The sequence below is a fragment of the Rattus norvegicus genome, chromosome 2 (genome assembly GCF_021556685.1).
Source record: "Rattus norvegicus strain SHRSP/BbbUtx chromosome 2, alternate assembly SHRSP_T2T, whole genome shotgun sequence".
In the NCBI taxonomy this organism is placed as follows: Eukaryota; Metazoa; Chordata; class Mammalia; order Rodentia; family Muridae; genus Rattus; species Rattus norvegicus.
The window spans coordinates 144,344,733-144,368,043 of NC_141535.1; the positions used below are offsets into that span (position 1 = coordinate 144,344,733).

Genomic DNA, 23,311 nt, shown 5'->3' on the forward strand with positions numbered 1-23,311 from the left:
CAGTTGGGTTCTTTTTGTTAACCTTGAATGCTAGGGATTGAATGCGAATCTGACAAATGCTCCACCACTGGCCTACACCTCAGACCCAGATGGACACACCCATTCATAGCAAGCCAGAAGGAGACACCTGGAAGTGGATCCCTGCAGCGATTGGGCCTTTCTGACCTCGTCGGGTCTGGGCCGTCCCTTTCACTGGTGCCCTGTGTGTCCCTTGCTCCGGTCCTTTAGATGGTCACTCCTGTTCAGGCTGACTCCTGTGGGTATTTGGGAAGCCTTTCTGCTATATGCAATCAGGTTCTCTCTCTCTCTCTCTCTCTCTCTCTCTCTCTCTCTCTCTCTCTCTCTTTCTTTCTCTCTCCTTTCTCTTTTCCTTCCCTCTTTCCTCTTCCCCAAAGAATGTCAGACCAGAATATTTTAAAAAAATTAAACTTAAACAATTACCATGCTGAAAATGTACATATTTTATATAAGGTCTGGTTTTTTTTTTTTGTTTTTTTGTTTTTTGTTTTTTGTTTTTTTTTGTCTGTCCTTTAGATTTCTTACATCATACAAGTTCCTATGATTTGGTCATGTCCCCCAGTATTCGTTCGGGTCCGGTTCAGTCCAAACCAGCTCTAGCCAGTGGGAAGTCTTCCCCTCTCCTTCCCCTCCCCCATGTCTCCCTATCTCCATGCCTACCTTTCTCCCTCTCTTTAGTGAGGGAACAACGTTTCACCAGTTACCAAATGAGAAACTCAGAAATCACCATCTTCCACATTCCTCCCCTTCCCTCTTCTTGCAGCCCACCTCAGCCTACCCTTTCTTTGACCTCCCTACTTGCTTCAAGGCACTCTTGTCAGTCTCCTGTAACTGCCCTCAGTCTGCTCAGATCATTCTCAGCCGACCATCCAGCTAGTCTCTGGGCTCTGGCCAGTCTGTTTTCACAGCAAGGCCTTTGTTCAAAATGCAAATCCTGCCAGGCCTATTGAAGTCCTTCTAGAGTCTCGCGCCCCCTAGTGTAGAAGGCCATGTGGTGCCTTGCCTGCCAGTCCAGCTGTTTCTCACCCTCTCCTGGCTTCTCCGTGTGTTCTCTGCACATCGGTCCTGTTGGCTTTAAAGCCCATGAGACGTGGGAGGAGGCTGGCCGATTTTGCTGTGTTTTTCAGCCGAAGCACAGTGACTGGCACTTGAGGAGGAAATGACCCCTATTGATCATATTATACATTTGGTCTCCAGCTGGTGACGCCATTTAGGGAGGTTCTGGAAACTTGGGAATTAGAGTCAAGGTGGAGGAAGAAGATCGCCTGTATCCTTGAAGCTGTATGCTTCCTCGACCCCCTCTAGTGTCCTGTCCATCTTGATATGAACTTCTCTCTCCGGCTTTAGCCTCCTTACCATGATTGAAACCTATGAGACAATGAACCAAAAGAAAGAATTCCTTAAGTTGTTTTCAGATATTTTGGTTTCAAACGTGACTTGGGAACTAGAAAAGTTGAATGAACGACTGATAATTTCTCAAACTCCCTACCAAGGCAATTATGATATACCAAGGCAGTTGATAAAAATGCTTATTGTTTAAGGTAAGCTCAGGTCCAGGTATGACTGAAAGTTCCATGAAATCTGGACCGGGCAACACAGGCCTCATCTAGTTGCTTTGGGCTGTTTCTGAAAGACAAGGAAACCAGACCTGCCTGCCCCTTGCCTAGTCCTATCTGGTCTATCAGTATGCTTAAACTTGAAACAATTGTTTCCATGTTTCTCCCCTGGTAGTATACTATTATTCCGAGTCACATACTAGTCTAGGTTTGTCTTAGGGTTTATGTTGGTGTGATAAAACACCATGACCATAAGCAACTTGAGGATGAAAGGGTTTATTTTAATTCACAGCTTGTAATCTATCAAGAGCCCAGGCAGTACCTGGAGCAGGAGCCTGGAAGCAGAGCTGATGCAGAGGTTATGGAGGAGTGATGCCCATGGCTCCTTCAGCCGGCATTCACAGAGCACTCAGGACCACCTGTCCAGGGATGGCCCCACTCACAGTGGGCTGGGCCATGGCACATCAATCAGGAAGGAGGAGAATGCGCTAATACTCGGTGCACAGTGAAAGTTTATAGAGACATTTTCTTAATGAAGAGTCCCTCTTCCCAAGTGACTCCACCTTGCGTCAATCTGATGAAACACTAGCCAGAACAAGGTTGATATTTCAAAAAGAAAATATTTCTGTCTTCTCATCATCCCACTTGCACGTAAAGGTACAGTCAGCTTAGGTCGATATTCCAAAAGAGTAATATATCCATTGTTGTGTAAATTGCCTTTCCCTTGATTGAGAAGCTAATGGGGAAAAAAAAATAAAGTCATTTCCTTTGAAACACGACTTTAAAGGTGAACTGGTAGTCAGGAAATGGACAGCTTGTGGAAAAGGTTGGAGTCAATGTGCTGTTGACCTAGGCATGATCCTGTCAAGGACCGTAAGCTTTAGATCTTGGGGAAATGCCAAAGCCTTAACCCACTTCCGGTGTGGTCCAGAGGGATGGTGAACTCTTTCTTTGGTTGCTGTGTGAATGGCAACAGGGTAGCAAATGTCTGTTCTAGTTTTTCTGCCCAGACGTTTGCAGCCCGAAGAATGCTCTTCTACAGAGACTGCCCCTACCTAGATTGGCTAAACCTGCTTCCTTGATCAACTGTATAACAAAAGCCCTGCCCCCCACTTATAAGTAAGTAACAGCCCTGCCTTCTTGTGCATCTGTGTGCTGTAGCCCACCTCTCTATTCTGCTGTACACAATAAACACACTAAGCTTCTCTGCTACAGAGGCTTCTCAATCAGAGAGCCCACCCACCCCCAGCTTGTCTGTGTGTCTGTCTTTTCTTCATTCCCACACTGCCAGACTGGTTCATCCCTGGAGCCATGCTCAATGCAGAAATAGCTATTGCTAAATAACACATCCCCATCTTAAAAATAAATCCAAATACACGAGTGGGTGCTTCACTTCAAGATAAAGTAAAAACTCACACAGAATATTGACATGACATGCTAGTGAAGAATACCTTTATGTAAAACAATTATTATCTTTCCATATAAACATGGGAACTTAGTCTTCCCTTCACTGTCGTTATTTTATTAATACAATTTTGTTTCAGGAATATTTAAACATGAATTACAACATATGACACGTGGCAAGCTAACATAGCTATAAACAAGATAAAATTTCAAAGACTATGGAAACACCAAAGAACAAATAAAGGTAGGGGTGGAAATTGGGGACCTGGGCTCTTTTCAACAAGCTGCTATAAGGAGCTCTGTGCTTTGGGTGAGAGTTGCTGGGTTTTCTCATCAGTAACCCCCTTCTTCTTCCTTCTGCAGAGCCCTGAATTTGGGTAGCAAGTGAACCTGTGTTCAGTCAGACACGAGGGACCACAGCTGATCTGAGAGTCATGGAGTCCCCAGGGACCAGGCCCCAGGCAATTCTTGGGCCAAGAAACTGTTCTTACTGAGGCTTGGCAATGTCTCTGGGACTGAGTGCTACCCGACACAGTGCTTCATGGTTGGCAATCAAGCTCCCCAGTTAGCAACCCCCAAAGAGACAATGTACCTCCCCCAAAACACAATGCAGCTAAGCCCAAAGGAGACCAGCGTTTGTATTTAAAATTCTCAATGAAAGCGCAGATGATAAAGATTCCATAGCCAGCCGCCTGAGCCAATGGGCTTTCTCTGTTGACACAAGTTATTATTCACTTTGAAGCCTTGTCTTCCCCACTCATTCCAGGTTATAATACTATTCTTAAGCCAAATGAAAAGACATTTAGTAAATTAACATGGACCCCGAGTGCAGAGAAGTTGTTCCTTGGAATCTCTTTGATCTCTACACCCAAAGCCCTAAATTAGTGAGTCAGCAGACAGGCTGTGGGGGTAGGAAAATGTCTAGATGCTTCCCCTGTATCTTCTAGAAAGAATGTGTGTCTAGTATGTGTACCTTTTCAGAAAACGTGTGGGTATTTAGCATAAGAGAGAAAGATCCCATTCTTTAAAGGATGTTTTCATCTTTGAACACTGAGATGAGAAAAGACTGTAGAATCTTATTTTATGCAGGAATAAGACGGTCTCTGTTTATGTTATTATTATTTATATCTACCTTAAGAGAAAGAAACAAAAAGAATACCGGTAGGAAGAATGTCTCCTTTGGCCTGATGTTTTAACTGCTTGAGTCGTCTGAGCACCTGCAGAGCTCCTCCCCCACTGGGCACCGCCCTCTCCCAGTAGGAGGAGGCCCCTTAGCTAATGTGGCCCTGTGAGAGGTGTCCTTGGAGAGGAGCACTGCCTGTACCAGGAAGGCTCGAGAAGACTTGAGCTGTTGCCATGACTAAAAGCCGATGATGCGCTCTGATGACTTCATCCTCAAATGGAAGTGAGCCTCAGCCTCCAGTCTTAGTGAAGCCACAGAAAAAGAACAATTCGGAAAACATGAAGAGGAGAGACAGTGTTTTCTCTTCTGAATTAAATGAAGGAATTACCACTCAGACCCTGGGATAAAAACACATTCTCTACAGCACTGATAATGACTGAAAAGGCACAGCATAGCGAAAGAATGAGAAACCAACAGGGGTGCTTCTCAGTGGGACTCTCGAAAGGGGAAATATAGGAATTAAACGCCCACCCCTGCACTGCACATTTTCATCCTTTTTGTTCTGACCCTTCAGAGTCCTTCCTAGTTTTCTTTTTAGAAAAAGGGACTAGTTCCATTCCAGTTGATGGTAGCCTCTCTCCATTTGGTTCTGATTAACATTTCCAGCGAAGAAAACCGTCTTCCCGATCCGCGTTTATCTTCATGGTGCCCCCTTTCCCATTGGTGAGAATGAGTATCTGAGAAAAGAACAGTAGCGTTGACATCCAGGTCCACTGGCCCATTCCCAACAAAGCCAGCATCCCGGGAGAAGACACAAAGGGCAGGGTAGGCCCAGGGCGCTACGGTCTTAGAACTGGCTAAGTGGAAGGATGCTTGCAGGCAGTGTGTTAAAATACCCACATAAAATAAATCTGCAGTCGCTATGTGCTGGGATGAGAATATTCACATCATTTAATGCAACCGTGATGTGACACATAGGTGTTTGTCACTGATATAGCCCAGGAAACAGATAAAAGGAAAGCCCATCACTTGTTAACAAGTGTTCATTTTGAGGTAGATTATAGACAGGGAATTTAGAACTTGTTCTCAAGGCCTAGGTTTCTCTCCTGTGACCCAGGTGACATTTGAGAGAGTATGTAAAATATCATTGCTGCGCTGCACTGATTCATTTATTGGCCAAATATAGCAACTGTACCACTAAGAATAGATCCTAGAGTACCTGCTTCATATGGCCACTGGGAATTTAATGCTAGTGCTACATTCACTCTCAACACAGTACTCAGAGCAGAATGTGTGGGATGTTTGTAAGCAGGGGAGGGGGATGATGCTTAGCTCACAGGTAAGGTGAAATAAGAATGGTAATAGATGGTAAAGAACATGTGGCCAGTGTCACACTAAATTAAATGAACTAATATGCATTTCTCATAATTACAGAAAAAAATAGGGACCCCAGGGTTATGGTGCTAAATGCAAAATCAGTTGTTGACAAAACCATACAACTGGGGCCAAGGCTGCTGACAGGAGTCATGTGTCACCTGTTAACGTCTCGTCAAAGGTGCCAGTATTGAGAGACTTCTTAAAGTTTCCTCGTTAGCTTAAGGAACTGGAGTTGTAACTGAGACAAAAGGATCTTCCTGCCACCGTGGTTTGCTACTGTCCATCCCAGCATCTGGTTCATAGTTTTCCCTCAAAAATGCTTTTCGAATTAGTCTGGACAAAAATTCATTCTCACTTCAGCTGTGTCCATCACTGGATGCATTGTCCTGTGTTGGCCTTGGGTACAGCATTGGCCTGGGTACAGAACTGGCCAGTGGAACTCCGTGTTTCCTTTGCTTTTACATCCCTTTCTTAGGAGAAGAATTCCTGGAAACTTGACTCTTTAACTCTTATTTTTTTTAATCTTATCTAAAAATGTATTTGTTTTTCCATGTTATTTCTAATGCTAACACATGTACACACACACACACACACACACACACACACACACACACATGTCTCCATTTTCAAGCCACACATGACAATGGATTTAGATCTAGGCAGGAGCTTCATTTCAAAACCTAAGTCTGAGTGTTTCGTGCAGCGGCAGCATGAATGACCACGCGGCTGTTAAACAAGGACAGCTTTATCTCTGGGTGCACTAAAGCACACACTTGGGAGTCTCAAGTGCCCACCTATTGTAAGATGCACAGGCTTTTGCTGGGAGGGCTGGCCACTGTAAAAGTGCAGATCAAAGACGCGCTCCATTTTCCAGTCTGATAAGAGCTGCCTATTTGTGCAGAAAAGGATGCTGTAATTTCCGTTGATGTTGCACAGCCAGATAGGAAACACAGGAGTCTTCAGTCTGCCGCCTACCTGGAAGGGGAAAGGAGGATGCAGGTGAACATCTAGATCCTTCAGAGTAGTGACAGAGGCCGATTCATCCTCCTGTTTAAAAAGAAGTTCCACTTCAAGCTTCCTATTGCACATGTAGCTTGCAGGCCAATGTACATGATGTAATACTCAAAACTGAGGCTTCGTGGAGAATGAATTTGCACTTACGAATTTGGTGAAGTGGAAATGCCTTCCTTTGCTCAGAATGGATTGTGCTTTTTAAAATGCAGTGGCCTTATAGAGAAGGCAAAGATTCTCTAGCATGGCTTTACAGCTAGATATTATAAGCTGAAATATAACTATGGATGTAGATGGAGAAGATGAGAACGCCGCTTCTGTCTGTGTCATTGGCTAGGGTAATTGCTCCCAGTGTAATTCCCGAGGTCAGGCAATGCTTCATGAAGCATATGTGAAGTTTCTGGTAACACAAACCATGTATACTGGAGAAAAAAAATGGTAGGAAATGTGGGAAACACACTTGTGCACACTTATACCTGCGAGTTAGTATGTAGGTTATTGGTGGAGACAGACACACGACAGAGTGTATTGGTTTCTTATTACCATGGTGGGCTAGAGTTCTGAACAATGCAGAATTCATCCCAATTAGATGAAAGTAGAAAAGGGTAAGCTAGGAAAACCATCCAAAATGTCTTCCCAAGACAGCCAGCACTGGGAAACTCTCTCAGATTTTAATGACTTAGTTTTTAGGTCTTTTTCTTTTTTGTCATGTCTCAAACCACTCCTGATTTGTTTGTATAGATACAGTATTTCTTTTCTAGAACCATACAGATGTCTCTTTGAGCAACTATTACTAAATAAAGACCATAGCAGTTTTCAAAAGTTCTGAAGAACATTTGAAATGTAGTTGAGAGGGCAATTGAAGCCAAAGGTCAGAGACATAGGGACCATATGGAGCTACTATGTCTAAGGGTTTTGACAAATAGGGTACCACAAGTAGCCCCAGCATTTGGTGGAGGGTGCCTGGTCAGTTTCCATTCCTTCATGGATCTCTAAGGTGGGGTGTTTTCTTAGGGCCAAAGGTAACAGTTAGGACCTGTTTGTGAGTGTATATGAGCTTTATCCACATTGAAGTCTGATTTAAAGACTGCTCTTCTGGAACCTGAAAGGCCTCATAAAGAAGTTTAGCTTTGATTCCAACAGAAATACAGATGTAGCAGTCACTACCTGCCATTACCAGAAAGGAACATAGTTGCTATTTACAGGCAAGAATTCCTATGTCTAAGGTTGATTTCTCGAGGTAGCTGGGCAAATGTCACGGGAACTGAGGATCAGGATATGCTTAGGTAATGAACAGGGCATCCATTAAGTCTGGAACAAAACAAGGAAGTTGCCGGGGGTTTGCCCTAAGAGAGCGTAAACTTTGAATCAACGTGATATGGCGAAGCCTTGGCCTCATTAACAGTCCAAAGTCTTGTCCAAGTTGGTTAAGTATCACCAGGCCTTTGTCTATGGATATGAGTGTGTTTCCAGTGGCTACAGAGGTAGTACAGATTAGTGGCCAAAGTTATGACAAGAGATTATAGCCATCGCTGGGCTTCAGACATAAATGTCTATTGGGAGAATCTTTCAGGGTTCTTGAGAAAAACTCTTTCCGGGGTTTCAGACAGTATCTGGGTAGACTGGCATCCCAGACCTCTGAGGAAATATTTGGGAACTGACCAGATACTTGTGAAACAACTATATTTCTGTTTCTGAGAAACTTTCCATTCAAGATTATTAAAGTAACTTGGAGTACTTGTAGAATCCAGAAAACCAGAAAGGGAAAGGAGGAGGGAAAAGAAAGAAACCAGAGGCCGTATGAAAAGAAGAATCATGGGGAGCAGATTTAGGTGGAGAGGGATGTGAGGGTAGGGTGGCAGAAGGGATAGATGAGGGATAAGTAAGGATGCTTGAAAAACTCTACATGGAAACCTATTTTAATATATATATTAATATTACACTTGCTCTTGGAAACCCCCTGAAACTTGATGGTAAGAGTTTATTTCTTGAAGACACTGGTCATAGGACATGAAAAACATCAAGTTAGAACTGACAAGAAAGATTCCTTCCTGATGGTTAGCTTTTATAGAATTGGAAAGTATTATCTAGGCTTTCTGGTAGGGTGTGGAAGTCATTAACATTTTTACCTAGCTCCGAACCTGTGCACTTCAATAATAACTCACGTGGCAAGATATCTCATGGATACAGTAGTAGCATGATTTTTATAGGAGTAAGTAACCACTTTCTGATAGGATTTAAGGCCTGCTCCACGGGAGAAAATGCATGCCTGATAGTTTAAAACTAGCCAAGAACCTTTGGTTGGGAGCTAGAAAGCCCTGGAGTCAACCAAGTGCTATTTTTGTTGTTGTTGTTGTTGTTGTTGTTGTTAAATGGACCAACTGTTGCCTAAATTCTTATCTTTATACGCACAGACATGTACAGATCTCAGATGACACCAGAGAAGTTTCTTTGTGCAGTGGACAGTGGTTAACACAAATACAACTAAACAAAGTGCAGAAAATAAGTGTCACTGGAATGCTCAGCTGTAAATGCGACATCTTTCCAGAACGCAAAGCTACTGCGGCACTTCTGAATGGCACAGTGACCAGATTTCACCCCGAGCAGGCAGTGTTTCCTCCCTGGAGAGATTGTGCTAGAACCTTGCATGATGCTGGTGGCACTTTGGGTAACAAGTCAGGAGATGAGCTTGAAGATTACCACTGAGAAAACATCTGGTTTGAAGTAATGTAACTGGTCAGGCAGAAATGAAGATCTTCTAAAGAGACACTTGTGACTCTCAGTGTGGCTGTCAGACTAGTAAAACAATGAACCCTAAACAAATGGGGCATTCCTGGAGAATCTCATGCTGGGAGAAAGAAAAGGCCCCAGCCAAGAGAGAAATTGAACTCCCGGATTTGAAGTAGTTCTAATAACCTGTCGGAGAGACTGGAGCCCAGATAATGATGGATGGAGGGTAGGCAGGACCACTCGTTGGCCAGGACTGTTTAGTTGTGTGAATTCTTGGCCCACTATTTAAACTTTGGTCTCCCTTCAGGACCCAAAAATGAGCTTAGGGTTGTTGCTGGATCTCTCTGGTCCTCTTTCCAGTGTGATCACATCGAATAAATCTCCCTTTTGTGTTTTCCGCTGTTGATTTAACTCTTTTAACTGGATTATTAACCTGGTTTGAGGCAAAGGGGCAACCCTCAAGTTTGAAAACAGTAAATCCTGTAAAAATAAAACAGAGCACCTTCTGGGTGAATCCTGTCAGCTTCCACCCCAACCCCTGTCCCCCCTTTTGGCACTCCACAGGGCCGTTTGACTGGCGTGTCTCCGTTTAAGCATTTTAATTGTTTTTAGACAGACATGATTTACCAACTACCCTTCCCCCTTTTGCAGGATTCTAAATATATTGCGTTGGTGAGATTCCACCAATTCTGAACTTGTGCACGTTGCCATGGTAAAAAGGAAATTAAATTGTGATACAGTGGCACTATAAATAAAATACCTCCCTTCTTAGGCTCGTGTATTGTGTAAGAAGCTCAGTTGTTCCAGCATTACCCACAGCAACCTCTGTAACACACGCCTTTCTCTAAGCCAATGTGAAATGGTACGGACAGGAGGGATGGCACGGAGTCCATCGAGAGAGCAAATACTGAGTCAGTGTGGATTTTCTTTCCCGGGCCTCTGGTACAACAGTGCTTAGAAAGCGCGTTTGCATAATGAGCTTAATATTGCGCATCCCCGGGCCCCAGGCTGGTAATGAGAATGGCGGAAAGGTATAGGAACCGTTGTGCTCTCTTCATCGAGCCCTGGTGACAATTCCAGCACCGTTAATGGCGTGGCTTTCCTCTCTGCCACCTGGAACACGCAGTTAATGTAACTTCTCTGGCAGAGTTTGCAGGTATGTTGTAAAGACAAATTGGACCATGCCTGCGGGGGTGCAACCTTGGTGACTTAGTGGCAGAGTGTAGAGAGCGCCGCTTCATTGGGTATTTTCAAAGTTGGGTTTCTTCTCATCAGCCTCTCCAAAGGGAAGATGTAAAGAGAGCAGAGGGTACCACTGGGATGGGCGTAGGCACTGCCAGGGCTGCTGTGGGAATGATTCTGGCAAGATCTAAATGACTTCATTCCCTTCGAAAACTCGGAGTTGGTTTTTCTTCCCGCCGGCAGGTGTGAGGATAGCACGCACCCCCTAAGGCTTTCCAGATGGTGTTAGACTCAAACTGCTTCATGTTCTCACTTAGGTATTGGAGCCCCACACGCAAACCTGTACCTTCAAATAGAAAAGTAACAGGGAGGCTTCAAAATGGTGCTGCGCCTCATGGGTAACTGGCTGCTTCCTGCAGGAACTGTCAGTCTGGTAGGCTCTAGGGGGCTTGTCATGTCATCTGATGAGAACACTATCTTTTTTTCCTTTTTAAAGCTCACCCACTGAGCTGTGACATTGGGACAGAAAGATGTGTGGGCTTTTTTTTCCCTGCAATCTCTGCAGTTTTATCACAGAGTAAGAAAAGATTGACTCAGGGAAGACAAAGGCAGAGCTACGGGATGGGTTTACCTAAGTCACAGAACCCAGCTCTTGGGTGGCACGGACATTGACTTCTAAACATAGACACTGTTTTTTTCTCTTAGGTTCATCTCACCAGTGCGTACACATACTATTAGAGTCTATTGTGCCCACCCTGGGTAGGACCCAGCTAATGTCCTGAGAGCACTGCATAGCACGTCTGTGGGTCTCACACAGTGTTACCGTGCCTTGGGCCAGAAAGGAAGGGCCCTGGCTATGGAGGCTCTCCAAACCAACAGTATGCATCACACTATTCTGAAACCTCATTTTCTTTCTTGAGCAAATGTCTGCTCTGCAAGGTGTTTCCATCCCAGAATAGGATGCCATGAAATATTTGACTTCAGAATCCACTGCAGCCAGCACAATGGTACTTGTACCTCTCTAGGCACTGTGGAGCTTATTCTAATAAAGGTGAAAAGTGCTGATACCGATAGATGTTATCTGCCTCTCTAGGAACTGAATGGGGACAAATACTTTAGAAAGCATGCGACCAAGTACTGTGATTCACATCCACAGAAGTTCATACCAGTGTTAGCTTTAAACTACTCAGCTGTCATACATCAAAATCCTTATGCTGGGGCATGATGATGTGGGCCTTTAATCCCAACACTTGGGAAGCACAGGCAAGTGAATCTCTGTGAGTTCGAGGCCAACCTGGTCTACAAAGTGAGTTCCAAGACATACAGGGCTACACAAGGAACCTTGTCTCAAACAAAAACAAACAAACAAACAAACAAACAAACAAACAAAAACAAGGCCCAAACAAAACAATTCTCTGCCACTGTCTAAATGTTAGAGCCTCAGCAGCAAACACTAAAGGTTGTGTTAGACCAATTTGCATTTATAATTGATTTTAAAGTGCTAATTATAACATAACTCCAAGAACTAGTATTTATATATTTATAATTTACTGGCAAACCACTGACATGGTCCTACAAAGACTGCGAGCTTGGAGTCTTGCTAGAACAGGACTCAAAACCCTTCTCTGACATGTAACAAGTCAAGGCTTTGGGTAAGACCCCCTTCCTCCCTCTGGCCGTTCTAATCTCTTAACTTAATGACTAAACAACAAACTGGGCTTAAGATCGTAGCTTTGGGTTGTTAGTGGAATAAGACGTCATTGCTAGTATCCATTGCTGGTAGGGAGTCTGGCAAAAGTAAGTACTCTCTGCCCACAGCTGTCAGCGCCACAGTGAGTGAAGTCTAACTGTAACCGCCATCTGTCACGAGTAGGGAGAGACACACCTGTGCATGTGAGTGCAAAATCCAGTCACTGCTATATGAGCTGAGGGTTGCTTTTGTCCTGATGCAGCAGGATGATATGGAAAGAGTTAAAAAAAAACAAAACAAAAAACCTTCACATGAAATCCACTGTGTGTGTGTGTGTGTGTGTTTTATATATATCCATGTTTCAGAAGCTTAAGTAAGACAAATGTCTGCTTGTAGCTGCTCCATAATACATTAAAAAAAAAAAGAACTCTGAGTGCATGACAGAAGCATCATCATAAACGTCCTCAGGGTTTCAAGCCATTAGTGTACAATTTCTGGCAATTTTCACCGAGGGCACATTCGCAGACATCTCCCTGGGGGGAGAACTCTGAGTCCAAGAAAAGCAGGATGAAAAGCCACATTAGTCACTTTCCCTAAAGCTGGAGGCATTTTAGATTTCATTTCTATGTAGATTTTTAACGTGACCCCAGGCAGTCTCTAGCCTCTGCCCTACTTCCAATTGGCAAGCAAGCCTTGGATGATGCCCTGTGGTCTCTGACATCGTGTCCTCCTCCCAGCAGGGAAGCTCTCTTTTTCCCTCATGTGCTGTGGGCTCTCAACTGCCTTTAAGTTCCTTGCAAACATCCTCTTCCCATTAGAGGCTATTTTAGGCTCTGCAGGTAATTTTCTTTAGAGCATGGTTTAGTGCCAGATCCCTGTGAATCCCTGACTCTGACTCTGACTCTGACATGCCCCACCCCTTCGTGGTGGCATTTTCTCTGATGTGGTCCTTTTCTTCCGAGCAGCTTCTTTGCAAACACCTGTTCCATTTTAGCCTCAGATAAAGCCTGTGGCTTGTTCCCAAAGCCTCTCGAATGTCACAAGGGAACAAAAGGCTGTCCACCTCGTCAGCTCTCAGGAGACAGGGTATGCTGATTCTTGGAGGTTCTGTTGAAACACCTGGTTCCTCAGTCCCTCACACTGTGGATTTAATCACGGAGCCAAAGGGGTTTATTTAATTTCATCCTTCCTTTAGAATAATAATTTTCACCTAGGGACAATTCTGTCCTCACCACCCAATAGGGACACTTGGAAAGGTCTGCAAATGTTCTGGATTGCCTTGCTGGTGGTAGGGCAACTTGCATCTAGTGGGTGCTGCCCAAGAGCTTGCAGCGTGCAGCATAGCCCCACAACCATTGATTGACAGGTATTCACAGTGTCCAAAGCCGAGAAGTCTTACTAGGGACAGAGGTTTCTAGTCCTCGCTGACCATTAAGATCATCTGTAAATTTTAAGGTCAAGCATCTAGTGTTCCCCAGATAACGTAAGACTGTTTGGGAGTCAAAATGGCCTTTCACTTTTAGGACCCCATGCAAAATGAAAGGGCAGCGACTCTTGTTAAAATCCTAATGTGTAGTTCTGTTTGATGATACGCATGCTCTACTTATGCAGTTGGTGATGCTTGGGGATGTCCCCAGGCACGGAGAGTTCCCAGAGCTTTCTGAGTGGGTTTAGTATGCAGCCAGATTGATGTCATTGCGAGCCAGCATTTATTATTTGTGTTATTATACAATAGTGATACTCAACCTGTGGGTCATGACGCCTTGGGAGGGGGAGGGTCAAACGACCCTTTCACAGGGTGCATTTTAAGAGCCATGGAAAACACAGGTAGTTACGTTATGATTTGTAACAGTAGCAAAATTATAGCTATGAAGTCGACCCTTTCACAGGGTGCATTTTAAGAGTCACAGAAAACACAGGTAGTTACATTATGATTTGTAACAGTAGCAAAATTATAGCTATGAAGTAGCAACCGCAACTATGAAGTATGCTTGGGAGTCGCCACACGTGAGGAATTGTACTGAAGGGTGGTAGTGTTAGGAAGGTTAAGAACCATGTTCTAGAATAATCAGCATGTGCCATGTGTGGGCCACATAGGACTCGTTTTTGTATCTGGACACAGATCCTTCCCACTAAGTGCTCTGAGTGACCCTGGCTGACTGACACATGAGGACGCTGCTCCTTGTCATCTGCCAAAGTCTTGTATGTACCGAGGGCAGTTTGGCCAGCCGTGGGGATTGAGAGCTATGATTCTGTTTGCTTCAGACCCATCCTGTTGCTCAGAGGGCAGGAGAGGCTTATCAGTCATCAGCTCAGGTTGAGTGACTGGGCAGGTCTTTTCCCTGCTGAGGTCTCCAATGTGTGTGGATTTCTGGGTAGGACTATTTTCTATCACCGTAGGACGCCTTGCCTTTGTAGTAAGGCTTCCAAACACGGGAGGGGTTGCCCACTGCTGGACTGTGGCACAGAGGTCAGAGGCATGGGGAGAAACTCTTAAAACGAACATGTATTTATGTAACTGTGTGCAAGGGAAAAAACGATTGCTTGGTTTATATCACCACGGCAATAAAGGTTAAAAACAATCTTAAACTCGAGTTGAATTAAGGAAAAGCATCAGTACTAGTAAAGATGATGTTGGGGCGTGGTCTAACTCATAAACCACCCGACCATATTGTGAAAGAACTCTGTAATAATAGAGAAAGCACTAAAATTATTGTCACTTTTATTGTTCCACCCCTTGGGACTTGATCTAGTTTATTTTCCCAGTTTTGTCAAAACAGAAGCTTGGCACATCGCTGAGTTCTGAGAGAAACAGAATATTAGACCAGAGGCATGCAGTGACTTATGGATGGCTAACGGAAAAGCAAGAGATGTAAAAACAACCCTTACTTGTGCCCGAGTTTTCTCTATTAAACGTACTAAAGTCCAAAGTAAACCCCCAAAATGTCTAGAAAATGTGATTAGGGACTTTATGATCACAACCCATCTGTTCTCATCTAGGACATACCAAAGTTTGGCCTTTACTACTCCTGTCATGGGGTTTTTTTGCAGCCATTGAATTCACTAATGGCCAGATTCTCATTAGCATATAAAGATAAATGCAAAAAAGACACTAAGGAGAGAAACATAGGATTACACATGAGGACGGAAGAGAGAAGGAAGCATTTCTGAAAAGACAGATCGCTGGATAACAGGGTTGGGCTAATTTCTCTTAGTTTATTTGGTACTTCTCACATTTTGTCTGATAGACCTGGATTATACGCTTAAGGACAAATGAGGAAAACATTCTGTGCATAAAAGCGAGCAGCCTGCGTGGCCTGATGATGCCATCCAGACACATGGGTGAGATGCTGGGTTTGTGAATAACACACAGTAACTAGACACAGGCAGAGGGGCAGGCAAGGTTGTCGATTTGAACACACCTTGTGAGAAAGTCTGTGCACATGAAGGGCATCCAGCAGGAACAGGCGCACTGACAGAGGGCAGGGGCTTAGAAGGGCCCTTGCTTGCCCCCAGGGTTAGGAGGGATGGGCAAAGGAGCCTCCATCAGAGGGAACTCCAGAGAAGTGCTGCTTTCCATGAAGTGGCCTTGTCTCTCCCGAATGTCAGGATGAAAACCTCTCATGGTTCATGGTCTGGGGAAACTGTTTGTGTCTTCACTTTCCAGTCCTTGTTCTCTACTTGTGCATTGTTTGCTTTCTATCAGAAGGTGTTTATCCTCTGACCCAAACATGTTTGTGATAGATATATCAGAAATGGAGCCCCCATTCTATATTTCTTAAAGAGTTCAGGAATGGGAAGAATAAGTACACTCATTTGCATAAATAAAGGATTGGGGATAGAGCTACTTGCTCGAAATATTTCAGAGAAGGAGGCTGTGGCTGCCTGGGCATGAAAGGAAACGTCCATGTATCTGGGTATTTCGAATATTGTTTTTCAGTCAATGTTTTCACACGAGGTTTTCATTTTATATATACTTTGTAGGTATTAAAATATGTAAAATACAGTATGAAGAACACAGACTTGGATGTTTCCATTTAGAGTGTGTGTAAGAGAGAGTCAGAGACAGAGACACACAGAAAGAAACAAAGAGAGTCAGGGAGAGAGAGAGAGAGAGAGAGAGAGAGAGAGAGAGAGAGAGAGAGAGAGAGAAACAGAGACAAAGAGAGACAGAGATGGGAGGGAGGTATATCAATGGCACCAAAAGGAAAAGAAGGCTCAGAATTTAATCCATATAGAAACTTTTAAAAATGACAAGATACTTGCATTCTGGTTAGAGAGTTAAGAGTCAAGACACACTAACCTGTGAGAGCTGGTCACCCTCAGCAGTGTCCTTACTCCACTGCAAGTAGCCAACATCACTGCGGGTCAGGACTCCATGTAATGCTCCCTCAGATCTTCCTTCCTCATAGCCATTGAAGACATTTGGACTTGCTCTCCCAGTCAAAATCATGTTCAAAACTGCCTAGATTGGATATTTCATTAATATTTATATTAGGTAGCAATGGAATGAAAACCTTTAAAAAGTATTACAGAAATGGTCATGGATGTCGCTCAATAGAGTACTTGCCTGTCAGGCCTAAGGGCCTAGATTCAACGCTCAGCACAAAAAAGGCAAAAAACGTCATTTTAAATTCTCAGTTTGTTTTGCTTTGGTTTTGTTTGTTTTTTACTGGTAAAGAATTCAGCCATATCAACAGAGCTCTGGAAAAGCGTACATGTGCTGTGAAATTGATAGAAGGAGAACAATAGTCTCTTGGCTTTTCTTCTATATTTGTTTAATAGAGGTTTCCATTGTCGTGCGTTAGGAAACACGGAGCTAAAACGTTTCATGCCATTTGTTCCTGCCAGATCTTAGGGAGTCTTGGCAAGACATCTTCTGTTTCTGAGATCTCAGGCTTTCAGGGTTATTCTAGGAAGGACAGTGGAAACCAGAAGAGAGTAGGCTCTGGTAATAATACTTTATCTTTCAAAGACAGCACGCTCAGGTTTTCTATGAGGAGAAAGTAGACTTCCTTAGAAAATAAGCCTGATTCAGAGTCTACAAAAGAAATGCAAAGTCTTCCCACCTACCTGCCTGCACAAGACGCCTCCAGCTTGAGATTGCAAGAGATGAGTGGTGGTGCTATCCAGGTCCTTCTGAAGCCTGCAGAAGGAGGGAACTGTCAGCATCTGGCCAGCAACAGTGATTCTATTGGGGAATATACGGGAACAAGGCCAGTGCACATATCCTTCATGTTTCTATATCTCGTAGGACTGGAACCTGTGTAGGGATGATGGGGAAGCAATGCTTTGGATGGTAAAGCAAGGGATACATGGTAAGGAAGGGGGATGAAGACACAGGCAGGCCATACAGCACAGTCCCTGTGTGTGCTCTGGAGGGACACTGGGCTCACTAGAGAGGTGGCTAGCTTATCCTCTGACAGTCAGGACTCATGACCACACACCAGAGTGTTGGCTTAAAGCAGACCTGAACAAACCTATCAAGTGCACACCAGGGTGGCTGCAACTTCATCTCTTGGCTTAAAGATCAGAGGCTAGAGGTTCCAACCCTTGACCACATAAGGTGGCCTGGGACTCCTGTTGTCAACAGTGGAGCGTGCTGAGATGGAAACAGTACTGTGTTTCTGGGCGGAATTATTCATGAGACTGGAGGGCATGCCTTCTATGTGACAATAAAGATTTGGTGATAACACGTAGCTGAGGGTGGTGGTCTTCAAAGTACAGCATAAGAGAAAGTGGTATAGGTGTGAGCATTTACATGTTAATAGCCAAGCATGGTGGCACAGTGTGTACTATAATTTCACCTATGTGGGAGTTGGAGGCAGGAGAATAGCAAATGTGAGGTCAGCATGGACAATTTAGCAAGAATAATCCTCAGGAAAAAAAATTTAAAGGTCTGGACATTGTAGCTCAGTAGTAGAGCTTGTCTGGTGTTTGTAAGGCTCTGTGTTCTAACCTCAGCGTGCATGGCATGCATGTGCACATATTAACACACACACACACACACACACACACACACACACACACACACACACACAAACACGGGATGAAGACATTTTCCCACCCAAGGGTCCGCATCTTTATGATCCCGATCCCGTAGGAGATGCCCGCAGGGGTGTTTGTAACATTTACCTCTCAAATGTTCTGGAGAGGACCAGGCTGTAGAGGAAGAGGATGACACCATGGCTTCCTTCTCCTTGGAACTATGGGGAAAAAACAGAGAGAGCGCGCAAGAGAACGAGAGAGCGAGATCGAGAGAGCGAGAGAGAGAGAGAGAGAGAGAGAGAGAGAGAGAGAGAGAGAGATGGAAGGAGGGAGGGAAGGAGGGAGAGAGGGAGAGGAGGAAGGGGAGAGAGAGGAAGGGGAGAGAGAGGAAGGGAGAGGGAGAGGGAGGGAGACAGAGGAGACATTTTTGCTTAACACATTTCAGATAGATGGCATATGTGCTGGTGTGACTTCAAGGTCTTAGGTCTCAGAAAAGCCCTTCTCCTTCCTGGTTACTTGAAGAGCAGAGGCTCTCTTTGTCTTTGAGTCACCATCTTCTCTCTCAGTCTCTTTCTTCTTCTTCAATAGAAGGCCACGAATGGGCCAACATTCTCTTTGTCTTCACCATAGCTTGACTTTCTTTTAGTAGTATTTAGTGATTCCCTTCTAATCATAGCTAAGATGCATAATCTGTTCCCTAGAAAGACCCTTGGTCTACACTGAGCTGTCTCCCCTGGCCCTGCCTTTGGCGGCCATGTCTTCCCAAGCTACACCACTGAATTCAGAAGGAGCAGGAGACTCACGGAAGCATATCTGACTGTGCATGAAGAGGTGCACGAGGACAGCTTTAGTCATTAGCCTCTTTAGTTTTAATTTTCTCTTCAACTTTCAGCAAATATTACATTTTCCCCTGGGGATTTGTTGCAAAGGTTAGTGTATGGTACACATCTTGGTTCTTGAAGCATTTGGAATCCATACAAACTGTCCCTCATTAAAGCTGTTCTGCTTAGAACTTTCAAAAGGTAATTTGTGACTCCATGGATCAGATCCCAACTGATCAAATCCAAGCTTCTCAGGGGCTAGCCTTATCTTAGCTTTCTGTCACTATTCTCACTGCAAAGTAGTCTCTTTGTTGGCTAAAGCCTCATTTGAAGGTATGGCAGCAGGAAGATTTTTATCAAGACAAACTTTTTTTTTTCTTCATGGATTAGTGTGCCTACATGTCTGTCTATAGCCTGGCAAAGCACAGAACCCTCAGACCTGAGAACAGGTTTCAGTGGCATAGGAGGCAGACAGGAATTCGAATAAGTATTCTCCAGGGTGTAAGAGAAACGGGCAGGGTAGGGATTGAGGCTAACTGGAACGCTGTTGTGTATTAGTTACCTGATTGCTGCTACAACAATACCATTGACTTGCTGGCTGAGGACAACACTGAGTATCTAGAGCTTCAAGTTCAGCATGGGTTTTAATGGACACTACTAACCTGACTACTAATCTGGGTTCTAATGGAGATCGGCTTTTTCCAACTTTAAATCTGTCCTCCTGTCTTACTCATGACCCACCACCTCGTCTTTTCTCTATCTTTACACCTCTCTAGCTCTAACTCCTCCTCTTCATTTGTATTGGTTAATTAGGCTAACCTAACTAACTGTGGTTAATTAGGCCCACCAGTACAATCCGGAGTCATCCCCCATCTCAGGATCCAGAGTCACTCGGACACCTCCTTTTTATCAGCTCTGACTCTCCTTCATCATGGCATAGTTTATTTACCCCTTGGGATTAGCAGCCTGTCAGTTAACTGAAGACGTAAAGGAATGTGAGCTCAGTGCTGCCACCACCTTTGCTGGGACAAATTCAGATTCCACCATCCGGGCAAGAAGTTTCCCAGTTATTTTTGGCATGTGCAGATTCAGATGTGCAGAGCTGTGACACTGTGCTGGCTTATGCTCAGCTCGTGTGACACCGTGTACTGATTCCCCAGGGTTGCTGTCACACTGCGTCAGAAAATCCAATGTCCTAAAGTAGTAGGAATTCATATCCTAATAGGTCTGGAAAGTGGGAGTTTGAAAGCAAAGTTGAGAGTAGGGCAGTGCTCTCTACGAAGGCCTTTCCTAGGGCCTTCCCTCAATCTTCATACATTGCTTGCTGACATCATTGGCATTTGTTGGGTTGCAGGACCATTACCCAGACATCTCTCTGCCTCTGCTGTCTCTCATGGAGCTCATCCCATGAAGCTGTTTGAAAATTTTCCCTCTTACTAAATACCAGCCATTGGGTTCCAGCTCACTCTGATCCCGTGTGACCTTTTCAGAACTTAAATGCACCCTTAGAGACCCAACTTCAAATAAAGTCACACTCCTAGAAACTTTAATCTGCGTGTTTTCAGGCTAGAGGGAAGGTACCTAGGACCTTAACATTTCACTTGGCGGGAGTGAGGTGGGCAGTTCAACTGACAACAGTGGTCCTCCTGCGGACAGGTAGGCCCCAAATCTCTATGCTGATGTCTCTGTCTAAATAAAACGGAATGCGGGACAGATGTAATTGGTAGTAAGTGGGATTTAGTTAAGGCAGCCTTGCCTGAGGGGTTTCTCTTTGTCACTCAAGAAAGGCTGCCTGTTCCTCCTTTGTGGGGTTACCATGATAGACAGCTTGGGTTGGCTTGACTTGGGTGACCCTCATGCCTATCTACCAACAATACAGTCTTCATGGGCTTATGGGTTTTCTACTCAGTCCTGCCCAATTCTTAGTTTTTGACTGGGAAACATGTTTGCAACCTCAGCTTAGATCCTCTGACCAAAACTCTGTCTATATTAGTTTAAGCAGGATCATCTACGTGTGTGCTATGTACCCATGCCTAAGTTCTCTGCCTCTGTTGTCTTTGCAATGAGTTTTATAAATCACACTTTTGCCCATAAACCCTGCAGCTTACAGCGTCATGGTTGCTCTACTAGTTATCCTTTACTCAAGATGTAAGTTTCTAATTTTCAGAAAAATCTTGGTTCACTTTCCTTTCCTCTATAGAAAGAAGAATGTTAAAAAGCAAGAGCCCCTTCTATTCCTCTATTGCTATTATCCACTCCTTTGTTCCCTTGTTACTCAGGGCGGAGAAGAAGCACTGTGTGGAAGGTCCGTTAGAAGAGGTGAAGGGAAGTAAGTAACCTTTGCAAGGTCCTAAGTCACTTACTCGAAGTCAATGTTACCCGTCTGTCTTGCAGACAACTTCGTTTTCCTCCATTTTTGTTATTATTCAATAGATGAGGTAAGCCTGCTTTAACATTTTTCTTCCCTCAGAAGAAGTCCTGATATAAGGACTGAAAGGTGCTATTCTCTGGGATTGATTAGCTGAAGAAAAGGAGGCGTCCATGAATGGCATCTCTGTGATCTGGCCTCTTTCTTGGCTGTGAGGAGGGAGAGGCAGGCTCCTCTGTCTCTTATTCCGCCCTTCCTCAGCCTTCAAAAAATGACCTGGTTTCCTTAACAAGAACCATTAGAAATGTGCTTCATAGAAGAATGAAGATCTCCCTAAGATCAGTTCCACAGAAAGGAATTATCTCAACATTTAGACACTTACACGCTGTAAATGATCATAGACGAATTTCTCAGTGGCTTCTTTCTCTGAGAATTCAAACAGCTGCAGCTATAGATGGGGAATTGAAGATAAAAATGCAAAGGAAGATGAAAGGCACCTCGAAGAGAGATCGTTTCACGGTTATTACCTAAAGGGAGGTTTTGTTTCATTACAGAGATCACATTGCTAAAAACTGACATCCAGCACAAGGCCACGTGAAGCACACACGGTAAAGCAGGGTGGCGACAGCATCCCTGCCACATTCCCCAGTTTTAAATAACAAATAACAAGGCCATAAGCAGATTTCCCCTGATAGAGTTTAGCTATCCTTATGATAACAGATAGAGAAATACAGTTAATGTTGACTTGATATATGGATTTTTTTCTTTTTTCTTTTCCTTTTTTTGGTGGAGCATATCAAACCCAAGGCTTAGCAGCACTTGTTACCACTAGAACACACCGAAGCCTACCAGCTTAAGTGCAGCATATTCTCAATTAAAGGGAACTTTAGGAGACATTCTTCATTTTCACTGCCCCAATCCCTTACGGCCCGTTGGTGCTTGCACCCTCTGAAGAAGGTATGGCTGGCTGATTCAGGTCCTCAGTGGGGGCTGTGCTTCCGTGACCATGATCACACTCAAGCGTCACTGGCTCTTTAGCCAACACAATGGCTGGAGCGCACTTACCCTCTCAATGAAATTGTCTCTGGAGCAGTCGAGAGTTGAAGTGCTATGGATGTCTTTGGTGACAAAGCAGACGATGGCTTTCTGAGCTGTGCCTGCAGCCCACAGGATGCCAGCTAACACAGCAGCTAGGGCTCGCTCCTGTTCACGCTGGCTCAGGTTACATAAGCTGCAATGCAGGCAGTGAGGGAATGAGCTCCTCTCCTGTTTGTGTCCTTTTCTGAGTGTGGGCGATAGCCTCCTGGCTTCCCTCTCAGCCTGCCACGCGAGGGTGTTGCGGGTCAGTCTGAGCTCTCTGCTTGGATTGTAACTACAGACCTCACAGCAGCATCTATCTTGTCCTATGCACACCTGTGTCCTCTGTCTCTGAACTCCAAAGTGGGTCACCCTGAACTTGTTGCCAACCAATATGGCCATTTTTTTTCCAAGTACGATCTGAAATAATCGCTGCAGTTTTGTCTCACAGACGTTCATTTCACACTGCATGTTTCACTCCCTCAGGCACAACTCTCTTCAGTTTCCACCTGAGCACACCTACGAAGAAGGAGCTTCGGCTCCCCCTTAGCCACCACTCACGGCAGTCAGCACTGTGCACACGTCACCTCAGGTAATCCACAGACTTGCTCTACGGCAATACGAGGATTGTCCCCATTTTAGGGTTAAGGGGAGAGTGAGATACAGAGTAGTTGCTCTGGACTCTCATCTTTAAAATGGGAGATCTCTGGTCCACACTCAGGCCATCTAGATACTAAGTCTCTGCTCTTTGCACTGAACCCAGTGTCCTGAGGGCCTCCGACTGCTCTGGAAAGTGGGAACAATCTTCCCTCTGCTTGGTTTTTCAAAATATAACATGTGCTTTTCACAAAGAAACATCAGCAGAGGCTATCAGTTATTTGTACAGTCTGTCTAGCACTTGGATGGGACAGAAGAACTACAAAGCTCCAGCTGTAGGCTAGCCTGGGCCATGTGTTAGGCTGTGTG

At 44.4% G+C, this 23,311-nt stretch overlaps 1 protein-coding gene across 2 annotated transcripts in view; it reads right to left on the minus strand.

Annotated features, from left to right (window-relative positions):
- Window positions 1-3,001: 3,001 nt before the first annotated feature.
- Window positions 3,002-23,311, minus strand: part of Mindy4b (MINDY family member 4B) — a 33,203-nt gene continuing 12,893 nt past the window's right edge. The window contains exons 6-12 of one of the 2 annotated variants that reach the window (XM_087613998.1): window positions 22,334-22,499; window positions 21,651-21,716; window positions 18,227-18,297; window positions 17,165-17,237; window positions 16,395-16,556; window positions 6,273-6,453; window positions 3,002-4,838 (exon numbers count right to left, since the gene is read on the minus strand). In XM_087613998.1, coding sequence (XP_087470124.1) covers window positions 4,696-4,838; window positions 6,273-6,453; window positions 16,395-16,556; window positions 17,165-17,237; window positions 18,227-18,297; window positions 21,651-21,716; window positions 22,334-22,499 — 862 coding nt within the window. In that variant the 3' untranslated portion in view covers window positions 3,002-4,695. 2 annotated transcript variants of the gene reach the window in all.